The sequence below is a fragment of the Bos mutus genome, chromosome 9, assembly GCF_027580195.1.
Source record: "Bos mutus isolate GX-2022 chromosome 9, NWIPB_WYAK_1.1, whole genome shotgun sequence".
Classification (NCBI taxonomy): Eukaryota; Metazoa; Chordata; class Mammalia; order Artiodactyla; family Bovidae; genus Bos; species Bos mutus.
The window spans coordinates 81,277,299-81,292,442 of record NC_091625.1 but is presented as its reverse complement, the minus strand read 5'-3'; the positions used below and the strand labels follow the sequence as shown (position 1 = coordinate 81,292,442).

The following is a 15,144-nucleotide window of genomic DNA, read 5'->3' as shown; positions in this document are numbered from 1 at the left end:
TTTCTTGTAATTTCTTCTTAGATCCATAGGGTATTTAGAAATTATTTATTAATTTCCAAATATTCAAGAGTTTTCTTGATATATTTTCATCATTAATTTCTAATTTAATTCTACTGTACTCAAATAACATAGTCTGTATGACTTCAATCCTTTCAGATTTATTGAGATCTACTTTGTGGTCCTGGCACATGGTCTATTTTGGTTGAATGTTCCATGTGTACCTGATAACAATTATATTCTGCTGTCACTGTGTATCACATGATAGCTACAGATGTCAATTAGATCAAAATGATACACGTACAGGAGCAGCTGTCCCTCAGGGAAGGTGTGGCCTCTCTAGACCCATCTGGCTCACCTCCCTATCTCGTTATCTCCTGGCTTGCTTATTTGTGTCTTTAAAGTGTTTCTTGTGGAAAGCATATAATTGGATTCTGCTTCAGTATTTAGTTTGACAATCTCTGCATTTTATCTTAAGTGTTCAGGTTATTTATAGGCAACTATCATCAATAACCTCAGATATGGAGATGACACCACCTTTATGGCAGACAGTGAAGAGGAACTAAAAAGCCTCTTGATGAAAGTGAAAGAGGAGAGTGAAAAAGGTGGCTTAAAGCTCAACATTCAGAAAACTACAATCATGGCATCTGGTCCCATCACTTCATGGGAAATAGATGGGGAAACAGAGGAAACAGTGTCAGACTTTATTTTTTGGGGCTCCAAAATCACTGCAGATGGAGATTGCAGCCATGAATTAAAAGATGCTTACTCCTTGGAAGGAAAGTTATGACCAACCTAGACAGCATATTAAAAAGCAGAGACCTTACTTTGCCAACAAAGGTCTGTCTATTCAAGGATGTGGTTTTTCCAGTGGTCATGTATGCATGTGACAGTTGGACTGTGAAGAAAGCTGAGCACCGAAGAATTGATGCTTTTGAACTGTGGTGTTGGAGAAGACTCTTGAGAGTCCCTTGGACTGCAAAGAGATCCAACCAGTCCATTCTGAAGGAGATCAGTCCTGGGTGTTCATTGGAAGGACTGATGCTGAAGCTGAAACTCCAATACTTTGGCCACCTCATGTGAAGAGTTGATTCCTTGGAAAAGACCTTGATGCTGGGAGGGATTCGGGGCAGGAGGAGAAGGGGACAACAGAGGATGAGATGGCTAGATGGCATCACTGACTCGATGGACATGAGTTTGAGTGTACTCTGGGAGTTGGTGATGGACAGGGAGGCCTGGTGTGCTGCTATTCATGGGGTTGCAAAGAGTCAGACACGACTGAGCAACTGAACTGAACTGATCTATATGGTTAGGTTTAAATCTATAATTTTGCTATTTATATTTATCCCACCTGGTCTTTATTCCTTTTTTCGTCTTTTCCTGTCTTCTTTAAATTGAATTTTTTCCCATTTTATCTCCAGTCTACATAATATCTTATCAGCTATATGTCAATATGTTTGAATGCTTACTCTAGGGCTTATTAATAGGCATCTTTATGATATAATACTCTACCTTCAGATAGTACTATACCTACTCATGTATACCGTAAGAACCTTTCAACAATATATATTCATTTTCCCACTCAACCATATCCTGTTATTGCCATACATTTCACTTCCAAATGTTATAATTCCCATAATACGCTCTTACTCATGCTTTAAGTAGTCAGTTATAACCCTCAGTTAACATTATACTCAATGGAAAATAATACAAGGATATTTGCTTTTACCAATGCTATTTAACATGGTATTGGAAGTTCTAGCCAGAAGATTTAACACAGAAAAGACATACAAATTGAAGAGGAATATGTAAACATCTCCTTTCACAAATGACATAAACTAATACGTAGAAAACCCTAAAGATTCCACACCAAAAACCACTTGTTAGAGCTAATAATCAAAATTCAGCAAAGCTGCAGGTCAAAAACACACAAAAACTGGTTGTATTTCTATACACTAACAATCTGAAGAGAAAGTCAACAATTCCACTTACAATAATACCAAAAGAATACTTAGAAATAAATTTAACCAAAAGAAGCAAAAGACTTAAACAGTAAAAACTACAAAACATTGCTGAAAGAAATTAAAGAAGACATAAACAAATGGATTGGAAAATCGATAAAGGAATATGAACAGGCTGTATACTGTCTCCCTGCTTATTTAACTTATATGCTGAGTACAGCATGCAAAATGCCAGGCTGGATAAATCAGAAGCTGGTATCAAGACTACCAGGACAAATATCATATACCAGGGCTTCCCTCATGGCTCAGTTGGTAAAGAATCTGCTTGCAATGCAGGAGATCCGGGTTTGATTCCTGGGTTGGGAAGATCCCCTGGAGAAGGAAATGGCAACCCACTCCAGTATTTTTGCCTGGAGAATCCCATGGACAGAGGAAGCTGGCAGGTTACAGTCCATGGTGTAACAAGAGTTAGACACGACTTAGTGACTAAGCCACCACCATATATGTAGATGATACCACTCTAATGGCAGAAACCCAAGAGGAACTAAAGAGCCTCTTGATGAGAATGAAAAAGTACAGTGAAAAATCTGACTTCCAACTCAAGATTTAAAAAAACTAAGATCATGACATCTGGTCCCATCACTTCATGGCAAAGAGAAAGGGAAAAAGTAGAAGCAGTGACAGATTTTATTCTTCTTGTCTCCAAAATCACTGTGGACAGTGACTGTAGCCAGGAAATTAAAAGACACAAGTTCCTTGGAAGGTAAACTATGACAAACCTAGACAGTGTATTAAAAAACAGAGGCATCACTTTGCTGACAAAAGTCCATACTGTCAAAACTATGTTTTTTCCAGTAGTCATGTATGGATGTGAGAGTTGGACCCAAAGAAGGCTGAGTGCTGAAGAGATATCAAATTGTGGCGCTGGAGAAGACTCTCGAGGAGTCCCCTTGACAGCATGGAGATCAAACCAGTCAATCCTAAAGGAAATCAACTCTGAATATTCACTGGAAGGACTGATGCTGAAGCTGAAGCTCCAATAGTTTTGCAAAGAGCCAACTGACTGGAAAAGACCCTGATGCTGGGAAAGTGAAAGTCACCCAGTTGTGTCAAACTCTTCGTGACCCTATGGACTGTAGCCCACCAGGCTCCTCTGTCCATGGAATTCTCCAGGCAAGAATATTGGAGTTGGTTGCCTTTTCATTCTCCAGGGGATCTCCCCAACCCAGGGATTGAACCCAGGTCTCCCACATTGCAGGCGGATTCTTTACCATCTGAGCCACCAGGGAAGCCTGATGCTGGGAAATGCTGAAGGCAAAAAGAGAAGGGGCAGCAGAGGATGAGACAGTTAGATGGCATCACTGATTCAATGGACATGAATTTGAGCAAACTCTGGGAGATAGTAGAGGATAGAGGAGCCTGGGGTACTACAGTTCATGGGGTTGCAAAGAGTTGGACATGATTTAGTGACTGAACAACAACAGTTGGTAAGATTGTGAGTCCCTAACCTCTGAGCTGTGGCCTAGTACCTCCTGTGAGACCTGCAGTAGCATGAGATCAGAGATAAAGTGCACAATCATGAGTCCCTAACCTCTGAGCTGTGGACCTCCTGTGAGACCTGCAGTAGCGTGAGATCAGAGATAAAGTGCACAATCATGAGTCCCTAACCTCTGAGCTGTGGACCTCCTGTGAGACCTGCAGTAGCGTGAGATCAGAGATAAAGTGCACAATAAATGTAACGTGTTTGAATCATCCTGAAACGACCCCCACCCCCAGTTCATGGAAAAGTTTTCTTCCGCAGAATCAGTCCCTCTGCCAAAAAGGTTGGAGGCTGCTGGTTAAGATGACAACATCACTCAAAGTTATGTACAGATTCAAAACTTCAATGGCATTTTTCGAAACAGCAAAAAACCCCATCTGAAAAATTCATATGGAATCTCAAAGGTTTCCAGATAGCCAAAATAATCGTAAAAGACTCTCCACTTCCTGATTTCAAAACTTACTACAAAGCTATAGTAATCAAAGCAGTGTGGTGCTGGTGTAAGGACAGACATATAGAAAAATGGAATAGAACATAGAGCCCAGAAATAAACTCTCATATATATGGTCAACTGACTTCTGATAAGAGCACCAGAACCATTCAATGGGGAAAGCAAAGTCTTTTCAACAAATAGTGATGAGAAAGTTACTTATTCACATATAAAACTAGATATCCAACTTCAAATGATTTTACTTTACACCACACTCAAAAATTACCTGGATGAAAGACCTAAATATAAGAGCTAAAACTATAAAAACTGTTAGAATAAAAAACACAGGGGGAAGACTTCAATACTTTTTTTGATTCGACATGAAAAGCTAGGCAAAAAATGAAAAAATAGGTAAACTGGACTTCATCAAATTACTTTTGTGCATCAAAGGATACCATCAACACAGTGAAAAGACAGTCCACAGAATGAGAGAAAATATCCAAAAATTCTATATCTGATAAGGGATTCATATTAACATCAATCTAATCATGCCTCTCCATCTTTGGCTGCAAAGAATATAATCAATCTGACTTTGGTGTTGACCATCTGGTGATGTCCATGTGTAGCGGAAAATTCTGAGAGACATGGGAATACCAGACCACCTGACCTGCCTCTTGAGAAACCTATATGCAGGTCAGGAAGCAACAGTTAGAACTGGACATGGAACAACAAACTGGTTCCAATTAGGAAAAGGAGTATGTCAAGGGTGTATATTGTCACCCTGCTTATTTAACTTCTATGCAGAGTACGTCATGAGAAACGCTGGGCTGGAAGAAGCACAAGCTGGAATCAAGATTGCCGGGAGAAATATCAATAACCTCAGATATGCAGATGACAACACCCTTATGGCAGAAAGTGAAGAGGAACTGAAGACCCTCTTGATGAAAGTGAAAGAGGAGAGTGAAAAAGGTGGCTTAAAGCTCAACATTCAGAAAACTGATGATGGCATAAGATCATGGCATCTGGTCCCATCACTTCATGGGAAATAGATGGGGAAACAGTGGAAACAGTGTCAGACTTTATTTTTTGGGGCTCCAAAATCACTGCAGATGGAGATTGCAGCCATGAAATTAAAAGACACTTACTCCTTGGAAGGAAAGTTATGACCAACCTAGATAGCATATTCAAAAGCAGAGACGTTACTTTGCCAACAAAGGTCCATCTAGTCAAGGCTATGGTTTTTCCAGTGGTCATGTATGGATGTGAGAGTTGGACTGTGAAGAAGGCTGAGCATTGAAGAATTGTTGCTTTTGAACTGTGGTGTTGGAGAAGACTCTTGAGAGTCCCTTGGACTGCAAGGAGATCCAACTAGTCCATTCTAAAGGAGATCAGTCCTGGGTGTTCTTTGGAAGGACTGATGCTGAAGCTGAAACTCCAATACTTTGGCCACCTCATGCAAAGAGTTGACTCATTGGAAAAGACTCTGATGCTGGGAGGGATTCGGGGCAGGAGGAGAAGGGGACAACAGAGGATGAGATGGCTGGTTGGTATCACAGACTCGATAGACATGAGTTTGAGTGAACTCTGGGAGTTGGTGATAGACAGGGAGGCCAGGAGTGCTGCAATTCATGGAGTTGCAAAGAGTCAGACACGATTGAGCAACTGAACTGAACTGAACTGAATCGTGCCTGTAGTCCTAATCTCCAATTTACAAAGACAGGAGGTGGAGAACAAGTTACACGTTAATATGGCTTAAGTGAAAGTCGCTCAGTCATGTCCAACACTTTGCGAGCCCATGGACTCTACAGTCCATGGAATTCTTCAGGCCAGAATACTGGAATGGGTAGCTGCTCCCTTCTCCAGGCAATCTTCCCAACCCAGGGATCAAACCCAGGTCTCCTGCATTGCAGGAGGATTCTTTACCAGAGAAGCCCAGAAGCAGACAAATCCAGTACATGAAACGTTCTATAGAATAACTGGGCTGGCAGGGGTGTTGTGCAGGAGTAAAAGAGACTAAAGAGACAATAAAAGACGATGCACAAATCTTGACTGAATCCTGGATTGTGGCTGAGTGGTGAGGAGAGAGCTTTAAAGGACATTCTTAACATAACTTGGAAAATATGATACATTAATACTTAGTGCGATAATAGTACTGTAGTTACATAGGAAATGTACTTAGGAAATGCATGCTGAAATAGTTATAAAGTGTTATGATGTTTGAAGCTTACTTTTAAATCTTTCTGCCCCCTCACAGAAAAAGAGAGAAAGAGACAGAAAATATGACAATGTCAAAACTGTCAAATTTAAGTGGAAGGTATATGAGTCATCATTGTACTATTCCATCCACTTTTCTGTAATTTGAAAATGTTCAAAATAAAAAGCTTAGTGTAAAAATGCTGTGGGCCACTAAACTGTACAATTTAAAATGGTGATTTTCATATTATAGAATTTGATCTCAAAAAAATAAAAGAGCTGTGGGTATTTGATACTATGGAGTTATTACAGAACTGCTTAAACTGCTCTGCCTAGCTCCGTTATCATCAACCTGGACACGAACCCGTAGTTCTGTAGAGCCAAGATGTTGGGTACAGTGGTGATTTCATGTTAAAGTTAGGAGCAAACAGAAAATCTTTATACAGAACTGAAAAAATAAGATGAGATAATTTTTATGGTAAAATTACTTTTATATAATTTAATTGCTAATGTTTAAAATTTTAGAGTATATAGGAGGAAGCAAGACATAATGACTAGGCCGAAAAATCAAGCATAGCCTCAACTGGTTAAGAGTAAAATGTCAAAAGCAAACCAAAGTGTCCACACACCTGGGTTGACGGTCGGAGGCAGTGGAGGTGGGAGAGGCCGGCCTTCTTTAATGGCTAGTGTACACTGCTTTGCTGACTGAATCGCATTAACGAAGTCTTCATGATGTTGTCTCCAGTTAGATTTTCTCACGGGTTGTGGCTATAAAAAAAAATTAAATCTAGGCTATATATCTCACTGTTATTATCTTTTTTTTAAAGCTGGGATTTGAATTTACAAGAAACAGAACTGTGAAATTTGGAGAAAAAAGAGAATTTGCTTTCCAAAAGCACTAAAAGAGGTTTGGAAAACACAGTAATAAAAATTTTCAAGTCACAGTAGTGAGGGAAAATACAAAATAACAATCACAAAAAACAAAGAAATTACAAAACTTTAAAGGAAGACTTAAATGTAACCTTAAAAGTGACTGTCTTCCAAGTTAATTGCTGGATTTAATGCTACTCTAATGAAAATATAAACGAGATTTGTTTTCTGCCACATCTGGAAAGTATCTGAAATACATTTGGAAATCTAAGTGAGCATGATTAAAAAGAAAACAGTAAAGGTGGATTATACTTACATGACATTACATTGCCCTATCAAGCAAAAATGAAAGCAGAGAGCCAGAAAGAGGCTTTCATGTACTGAAGGACATAATCAACAACAGCAAGGAAGATATCGATAGTACCTTGGACTGAGGCGCCTTCCCCACAGTGGGAATGTCAGTGCCCTGCAATCTTTGTTTTAAGGAATTGAAAGGTTTACGTTTTTTGTTGAAGAGTTTTCTACAAATTGGTCCATGTCTTTCCTAGAAAAGAAGGAGTGGGGATTAAAATTTTTAACATGTACAATCACAGAGTTCGTAATGGCTCAGTGTACTCAAGCAGCCCCCACTGCAGTGACTGGGTTGCACCTTCAGAGCCAAGTTCATTCTCTAACTCTCAAATCACAGCAGAGCAAATCCATCTGGCTCTCTTCACCCATGTTACACATAACTAGATATTGTGTTTGGGCAAGGTCAGTAAAAGGCCTCTACAGCTAAAGAAACTGACTTAAAATTTAGTTTTACATATTTAACTTTACCACTTGGGCTCAGTGAATAGTTCCAAGCATTAAACAATGTTGAAGACTCAGTTTCTAGTTTAAATTGAAATAAATTATCTCTGATATTCGGCTAGGTACTCATTGAAGCCAAGGAAATTTTCTTTACTTCTTCTATTCTGTTTTCTGCCTTCACTGTTTCTAAATTCCAAAAGCAAATCATCCAGGAATTGAGTCCCAAAAACCTTGTTTTTCCATCCTTTTGAAGTAATTCTCTGCATACAAAAGTATGCAAAGTAAGGGGAAACTTAGCTTCTTATACAAGTGGAACCTTTTCAGAAAAACTCTTACCACTTAACATTTCAAAATTGAATTTAACTGGATTGCTTTTCTACATACAGCAAATCAAACCACTTAAGTCCTGAAAAAAATGAGTGGAGAGGTTTCAAAGAAATATTTGAGAACATCTGCAAGGAACAACTGGGACAACCATATGACAAATGAAAAATACATCAATTCCATTTAAGTTATGAAGACATTTTCCCTTAGTGTGTCCAAACATTTTTCATGAAGTCATTTATTTTAGAGCAAACCTAAGCTTATAATATTAAACTTTAAAATACAGAATACACAGAAGAACTGTACAAAAAAGGTCTTCACGACCAAGATAATCACGATGGTGTGATCACTCACCTAGAGCCAGACATCCTCGAATGTGAAGTCAAGGGGGCCTTAGAAAGCATCACTATGAACAAAGCTAGTGGAGGTGATAGAATTCCAGTTGAGCTATTCCAAAGCCTGAAAGATGATGCTGTGAAAGTGTGGCACTCAATATGCCAGCAAATTTGGAAAACTCAACAGTGGCCACAGGACTGGAAAAGGTCAGTTTGCCTTCCAATCCCAAAGAAAGGCAATGCCAAAGAATGCTCAAACTACCGCACAATTGCACTCATCTCACGCTAGTAAAGTAATGCTCAAAATTCTCCAAGCCAAGCTTCAGCAATACGTGAACTGTGAACTTTCAGATGTTCAAGCTGTTTTAGAAAAGGCAGAGGAACCAGAGATCAAATTGCCAACATCCGCTGGATCATGGAAAAAGCAAGAGAGTTCCAGAAAAACATCTATTTCTGCTTTATTAACTATGCCAAAGCCTTTGACAGTGTGGATCATAATAAACTGTGGAAAATTCTAAATGAGATGGGAATACCAGACCACCTGACCGGCCTCTTGAGAAATTTGTATGCAGGTCAGGAAGCAACAGTTAGAACTGGACATGGAACAACAGACTGGTTCCAAATAGGAAAAGGAGTACGTCAAGGCTGTATATTGTCACCCTGCTTATTTAACTTCTATGCAGAGTACGTCATGAGAAACACAAGCTGGAATCAAGACTGCTGGGAGAAATATCAATAACCTCAGATATGCAGATGACACCACCCTTATGGCAGAAAGTGAAGAGGAACTCAAAAGCCTCTTGATGAAAGAGGAGAGTGAAAAAGTTTGCTTAAAGCTCAACATTCAGAAAACGAAGATCATGGCATCTGGTCCCATCACTTCATGGGAAATAGATGGGGAAACAGTGGAAACAGTGTCAGACTTTATTTTTCTGGGCTCCAAAATCACTGCAGATGGTGACTGCGGCCATGAAATTAAAAGACGCTTACTCCTTGGAAGGAAAGTTATGACCAACCTAGATAACATATTGAAAAGCAGAGATATTACTTTACCAACAAAGGTCCGTCTAGTCAAGGCTATGGTTTTTCCAGTAGTCATGTATGGATGTGAGAGTTGGACTGTGAAGAAAGCTGAGTGCCAAAGAATTGATGCTTTTGAACTGTGGTGTTGGAGTCCCTTGGACTGCAAGGAGATCCAACCAGTCCATTCTAAAGAAGATCAGTCCTGGGTATTCTTTGGAAGGAATGATGCTAAAGCTGAAACTCCAGTACTTTGGCCACCTCATGCAAAGAGTTGACTCACTGGAAAAGACTCTGATGCTGGGAGGGATTGGGGGCAGGAGAAAGGGACGACAGAGGATGAGATGGCTGGTTGGTATCACAGACTTGATGGACATGAGTTTGAGTGAACTCCGGGAGTTGGTGATAGACGGGGAGGCCTGGCGTGCTGCGATTCATGGGGTCGCAAAGAGTCGGACACGACTGAGCGACTGAACTGAACTGAACTGAACTGATTACAATACTTACAAGACCACTGGCAGAGAAAACAACTCCAGCCAGTAGACCTGTAAAAACTCAGCATTTCTGGTACAAAAACCAGGGAACCAGCACATAGAGCTTTGCCTGTGTTGTTTGTAGTTGTGATTTAGTCACTAAGTCATGTCTGACTCTTTTGCAACCCCATGGAGAGTAGTCCGCTCCTCTGTCCATGGGATTTCCCAGGCAAGAATACTGCCTGTGTATCGCCTTTATAAAGTTACTGTATCACTAAAGGATTATGCCAATCTTTGCCTTCCACTCTAAGCACTCTTCATTCATGGTCATGGAACTCATAACAGCTATCACTTAGTTACTTTGTCCAGACCCAAAAAATACAGGATCCATGAAAATCACTGCACCTGGCGATGAACAAGCCATACCATTTTAAAACTGAAGGGGAGAAGAGAAAGAGCAGATCACTTGATCAAATGCTCTTTGTAGCCTAGAAATAGGTCAACGAAGTAAAACTCAAGAGGACTCAAGAATACTTAGCATTTAGTGATCTCTCTTCAAAGGTACCTCCCTAGGTGTCAAATCCAGTCTCATGGGGTGAAGTCTTGGGTTAGCAAAAGCAGCTCTCTGGGGGATTATTGGGCCACAATAGGCCCTGTGAGTTCCCCTTCTAGATCCAGGAAACTCTAGCTGCATTTAACTAGAACAGATATTCTATTTTTAAATTCCCCAGAGAAATAAAACCTACAACCTCATTTGGTAGTCTTTTGCCCCAAATGTAGTCAGGATTATAGTCCAAATTCTTTAAGTTTGAAAACAAGTCTCTTTGATCTAAATGTCCCAGCTAATAGTTCATTATCTACTTAGATTTTTTTAAAAAAAAATCATTTTTCTCAGGAACTCCTTCATAATATGGGAAGTTTGTTTGCCTAATTTTGAAATAAATCAAGCCTTTATTCAACTTTATGGGCATCAATCAGGGGACTTGACATGCAGTTAGCTTAAATTTAATTAACAATTAGGTCCTGGAACAGGACTAACACCCATTTTGTTCAAATTACATAAAATCCCTGAAACTGGAGAGTTCTGTCTTTATACGTGGCAAAGCAGGAAACAGAGGGAGGTTAAAGGACTTGTCAGAATTAGTGACAAATTTGAGGCTAAAAGCCAAGTTTCCAGATGCTCCAAATTCAATGTTCATTCCTCTTGACTAGCTAATTTCCCTGGTGCTTTGGCCTTAAAATTTGAATTTTTGATGCTTATAGAAAAGGTGAAAGAGCCAAAACCTCTCAAGAGACAATCAGCTGTGCCAAGACACTTTTATCTGGCTTCCTTTCAGTAAGAGGACCAGATTTAAAAAGCTCCCTTTTGAAGGGGGCAGCACCAACCTACCTAAGTGTCCTCGGGGCCTGCCAGCCACAGGTTATGTACTTTTCTCCCCTTGCTTTCCCTCCACATCTGTCTTTAATCTTTGCCACTGCAGCCTCCTCACTAACTTGACAGTTCATTTAACTCCAATGAAACACATCTACAAAATGTCTTTATGTTTACCAGAACATCTGCTGCAAAGCGTCTTCCACAGACTTCACAGGGAAATAATTCCTGATTGCCATCTGTATAGGATCCAAGAGCACATTATGTTAGTTTCGTGGAATTGCCTGCCCAAGAAGAAATGACTAAGTGGAGGAGACCTCAATAGCTTGATAGCCTCACTCTGCCCCCATCATCCAGTGACTTCCTTCTCTTAGGAAGATTCTTTGTAAAACTCACCCATGTTTTCCTAACACAGACTTCTCACTTCACTAAACAGATAAATTCCATATGCTCAGGCAACCAGAGTGCAATTATTTAATATATCATTAAACTAATGTCTAAAGAAAGCCATCAGGCACTAAGTACAAAGCTGATTTGTTGTTGTTTAGTGCTAGGTCACGTCCGACTCTTTTGTGACCCCGTGAACTGTAGCCCGCCAGGCTCCTCTGTCCATAGCATTTCCCAGGGAAGAATACTGGAGTGGGCTGCCATTTCTTTCTTCGGGGGATTGAACCCACGCCTACTGCTTGGCAAGTGGATTCTTTACCACTGAGCCACCAAAGAATCCATCTGCCAATGCAGAAGTGGGTTTGATCCCTGGGTTGGGAAGATCCCCTTTAGAAGGAAATGGAAACCCACTCCAGTATTCTTGCCTGGGAAATCTCATGGACAGAGGAGCCTGGCAGGCTACAGTCCATGGGGTCACAAAAGAGTCAGACATGACTACGTGACTAAACAACAAACAAAGCTGATACTCTAGTATAGTGAAAGTGAAGTCGCTCAGTCGTGTCTGACTCTTTGCAACCCCATGGACTGTAGCCTACCAGGCTCCTCCGTCCATGGGATTTTCCAGGCAAGAGCACTGGAGTAGGTTTCCATTTCCTTCTCCAGGGGATCTTCCCCACCCAGAGATTGAAACCGGGTCTCCCAATTGTAGGCAGACGCTTCACAAATAATCCAATGGTAACATCTTTAAGATTGCCACTAGAATGTAAGATCACGTGTGTGCTAAATGAAGGCATGCCAATTTATCATGAACTGTATGAAATGGGTTGCCTAGTCACTGAATTTAAGGTAAACTTTCCTGAGAAGCTGAAACTCTACAATTTTGGCCACCTGATGCGAAGAACTGACTCATTGGAAAAGACCCTGATGCTGAGAAAGACTGAGGGCAGGAGGAGAAGGGGATGACAGAGGATGAGATGGTTGGATGGCATCACCGACTCGATGGACATGGGCTTGAGCAAGCTCTGGGAGTTGGTGATGGACAGGGAAGCCTGGCATGCTGCAGTCCATGGGGTCTCAAAGAGTCAGACATGACTGAGCAACTGAACTTTTTCCTGAGAATGGCTTTCTCAACAAATCTCTTTGCTAGGAAACTACCCGAGAGAAAGGAAGTAGAAGAGGATGAAGTGGACCAAGTAGAACCAGTGGGCTTTGTCCAAACTAGGAAAGACAAAGCCGTTACAATGAGGCAGCACATGAGAATGACAAGCATCACCCCAGGTGTGGTGCTCTGTGTCCAAGCTCTCACGGGGCCTGCGAAGAATACTCACAGAAAACATTTTATATGTAGTAGAAAATAAGTGAAGAACCACAATAATATATTCACTACTTGCTATTATTTTTCTAAAAAAATTCAATTATTATAGTGTTTTCAAAATTAAATGAATAAACTCAAAATATCTTTAAAAAAAAAGAGAGAAATACAAAACTGTGCCCACTCTGTCCTAATGCCTCAAAGTGCCTGACCCACAATAAGGTTCTCAATAATTACTTGTTGGGTGTATGGGTTAAATGAGAATTGAGTTTCCACCATAGGACCAATTATTCATTCAATAAACAAACACCTGCTATATGCAACTCTGTGGGGATATTGAGAGAAACTATACATGGGTCCAGCACAGAAAAGGAGAGAAGGTATGCCCATAAATTACTTTAAATGAAGTTGGAAAAGCAAACCATTGTGGAATTCTGGAAAAAAGTTTTGTTTCATATTACTGCCTTTCAGTTCATCTGGAGTTGAGAATAAAGATTAAAAAAGCAGGGACTTCTCTGGTGGCCCAGCAGTTAAGACTCTGTGCTGCCAATGCAGGGGGCTCAGGTTCGATCCCAGGTCAAGGAACTAAGATCAATTAAAAAAAAGGTCCTGCATGCCTCAATTAAGACCCAGTGTACCCAAATCAATAAATTCATAAAACATAAATATTTAAAATATAAAGATCATTAAAAAGCAGTTTGATCATGGGGAATATTTTATATTAGACTAACCATCTGGCTAAACTCTATTATACAAATAAGGGGAGCAATTGAGGACATTGAGCAGGAAGAACCTGGATGGCACTGTAGAAGATTCATGTGACAAAGCTGAGGAGGGATGAACAGATAGCAGTGGGGATGGAAAGTGGGATTTTAGTTAAAAGGCTAACGGTGTAGACCTGAAATGCAAAGGAAAGAGGAAATGAGAGACTCTGTGGCCAAAGAATCAATAAGATGATGACTGGATTTGGGGGATACTAGGAGGTGACAGAGAGAAGAATGCTCAGGGACTGAAAAGACAATAGGACTATGGAGAGAAAGAAATAATTCAAAAAGAAGGGACATCTTGTAAGAAAAATGACCTCAGCTTTGGAAATACTGAGTCTGAGATAGAGTCATCCAGCCAGCAGGATGGAAATAAGGGAGGTCAGGGCTAGAGACACAGATGTAGGCTTTGTTTGGAGAGTGATGTAAAGGCATGATATTGCCAGGGAAGAGGTCATGGAAAGAGAAGTACAGGGATGATCCCTAGGGAACTCCATATTTAAGGGCCAAGAAGATGATGATGATAAGCCAGGAGAAAGCAGGAGAGAACAGGGTCATGGAAACCATGGGAAGACAGTTTGAGAAAGGAAGTCTTGATTAACAGGAATCAGATGGTAGCTCATTAGAGACACTGTTGATTTAAATGATTTCTTCTCACATCTGCCAGATGGTATTGTATTAGAACACAGGTCATCCATTGCAGCATACAGAAATACCATTCTTCCTGTTCTTTTGGCCTTCTAACTCTGTAAAAACTAGGTCATAATTTTCTTTCTTCAGCAAGATGTCCCATTCCTCCACATACTTATCCATTAATAAAAACTATTTATCCTAATTATAAAACTTTTTTCTAAAACACTAATGAAGGATGCTTTATTTTTATGAATATTACAGTAACATTTGTAGGGTGATTCCTACATAATCTCATTTAATCCTCACAACAAACCTATGAGATAGGGTTGTTCCTTTTTCTTTTTTTTCTCCTTAAGAGATAAGAAAATGAAGGTTCAAGATTAGGTGACTTCTTGAGGACAACAGGTAGTAAGTGTTAACAGTGAGACTCAAACTTGAGTCTCTGTCTCCACAAGTATTAAGACTATTTACTCAACCATCGCCATAAATACACTGTATCAGTGCTAACCTGCAAAGTAAATGGATGGAAGCCCCTGGAAGATCAATGGCCTTTGGTTTGAATCAGTTGAGTTTTGAGTTCAATGAGTTTGAAATAATGACAAACACAATATGATTCAACTGAACTCCTGAAACAGATGGACCACCATGTTCTGAAACACATTCGACCTGGAAGCTTGACAAGAAGAAGAAAAGGAAACACGGAGAACCAAACGTGGAGATCAATAGAACCTTAGAAGAATC

The 15,144-nt window shown here is 40.1% G+C and overlaps 2 protein-coding genes across 2 annotated transcripts in view; both read right to left on the bottom strand.

Moving 5' to 3' along the window:
• Window positions 1–11,707, bottom strand: part of ZC2HC1B (zinc finger C2HC-type containing 1B) — a 43,785-nt gene extending 32,078 nt beyond the window's left edge. The window contains exons 1-4 of the mRNA XM_070376458.1: window positions 11,704–11,707; window positions 11,485–11,546; window positions 7,416–7,535; window positions 6,751–6,889 (exon numbers count right to left, since the gene is read on the bottom strand). Coding sequence (XP_070232559.1) covers window positions 6,751–6,889; window positions 7,416–7,535; window positions 11,485–11,546; window positions 11,704–11,707 — 325 coding nt within the window. The remainder of the gene's footprint in view (window positions 1–6,750; window positions 6,890–7,415; window positions 7,536–11,484; window positions 11,547–11,703) is intronic.
• The window catches only part of LTV1 (LTV1 ribosome biogenesis factor), a 32,716-nt gene continuing 24,987 nt past the window's right edge, over window positions 7,416–15,144 (bottom strand). The window contains exon 12 of the transcript XR_011465398.1: window positions 7,416–7,535. The gene's annotated coding sequence lies outside the window, so the exon portion shown is untranslated. The remainder of the gene's footprint in view (window positions 7,536–15,144) is intronic.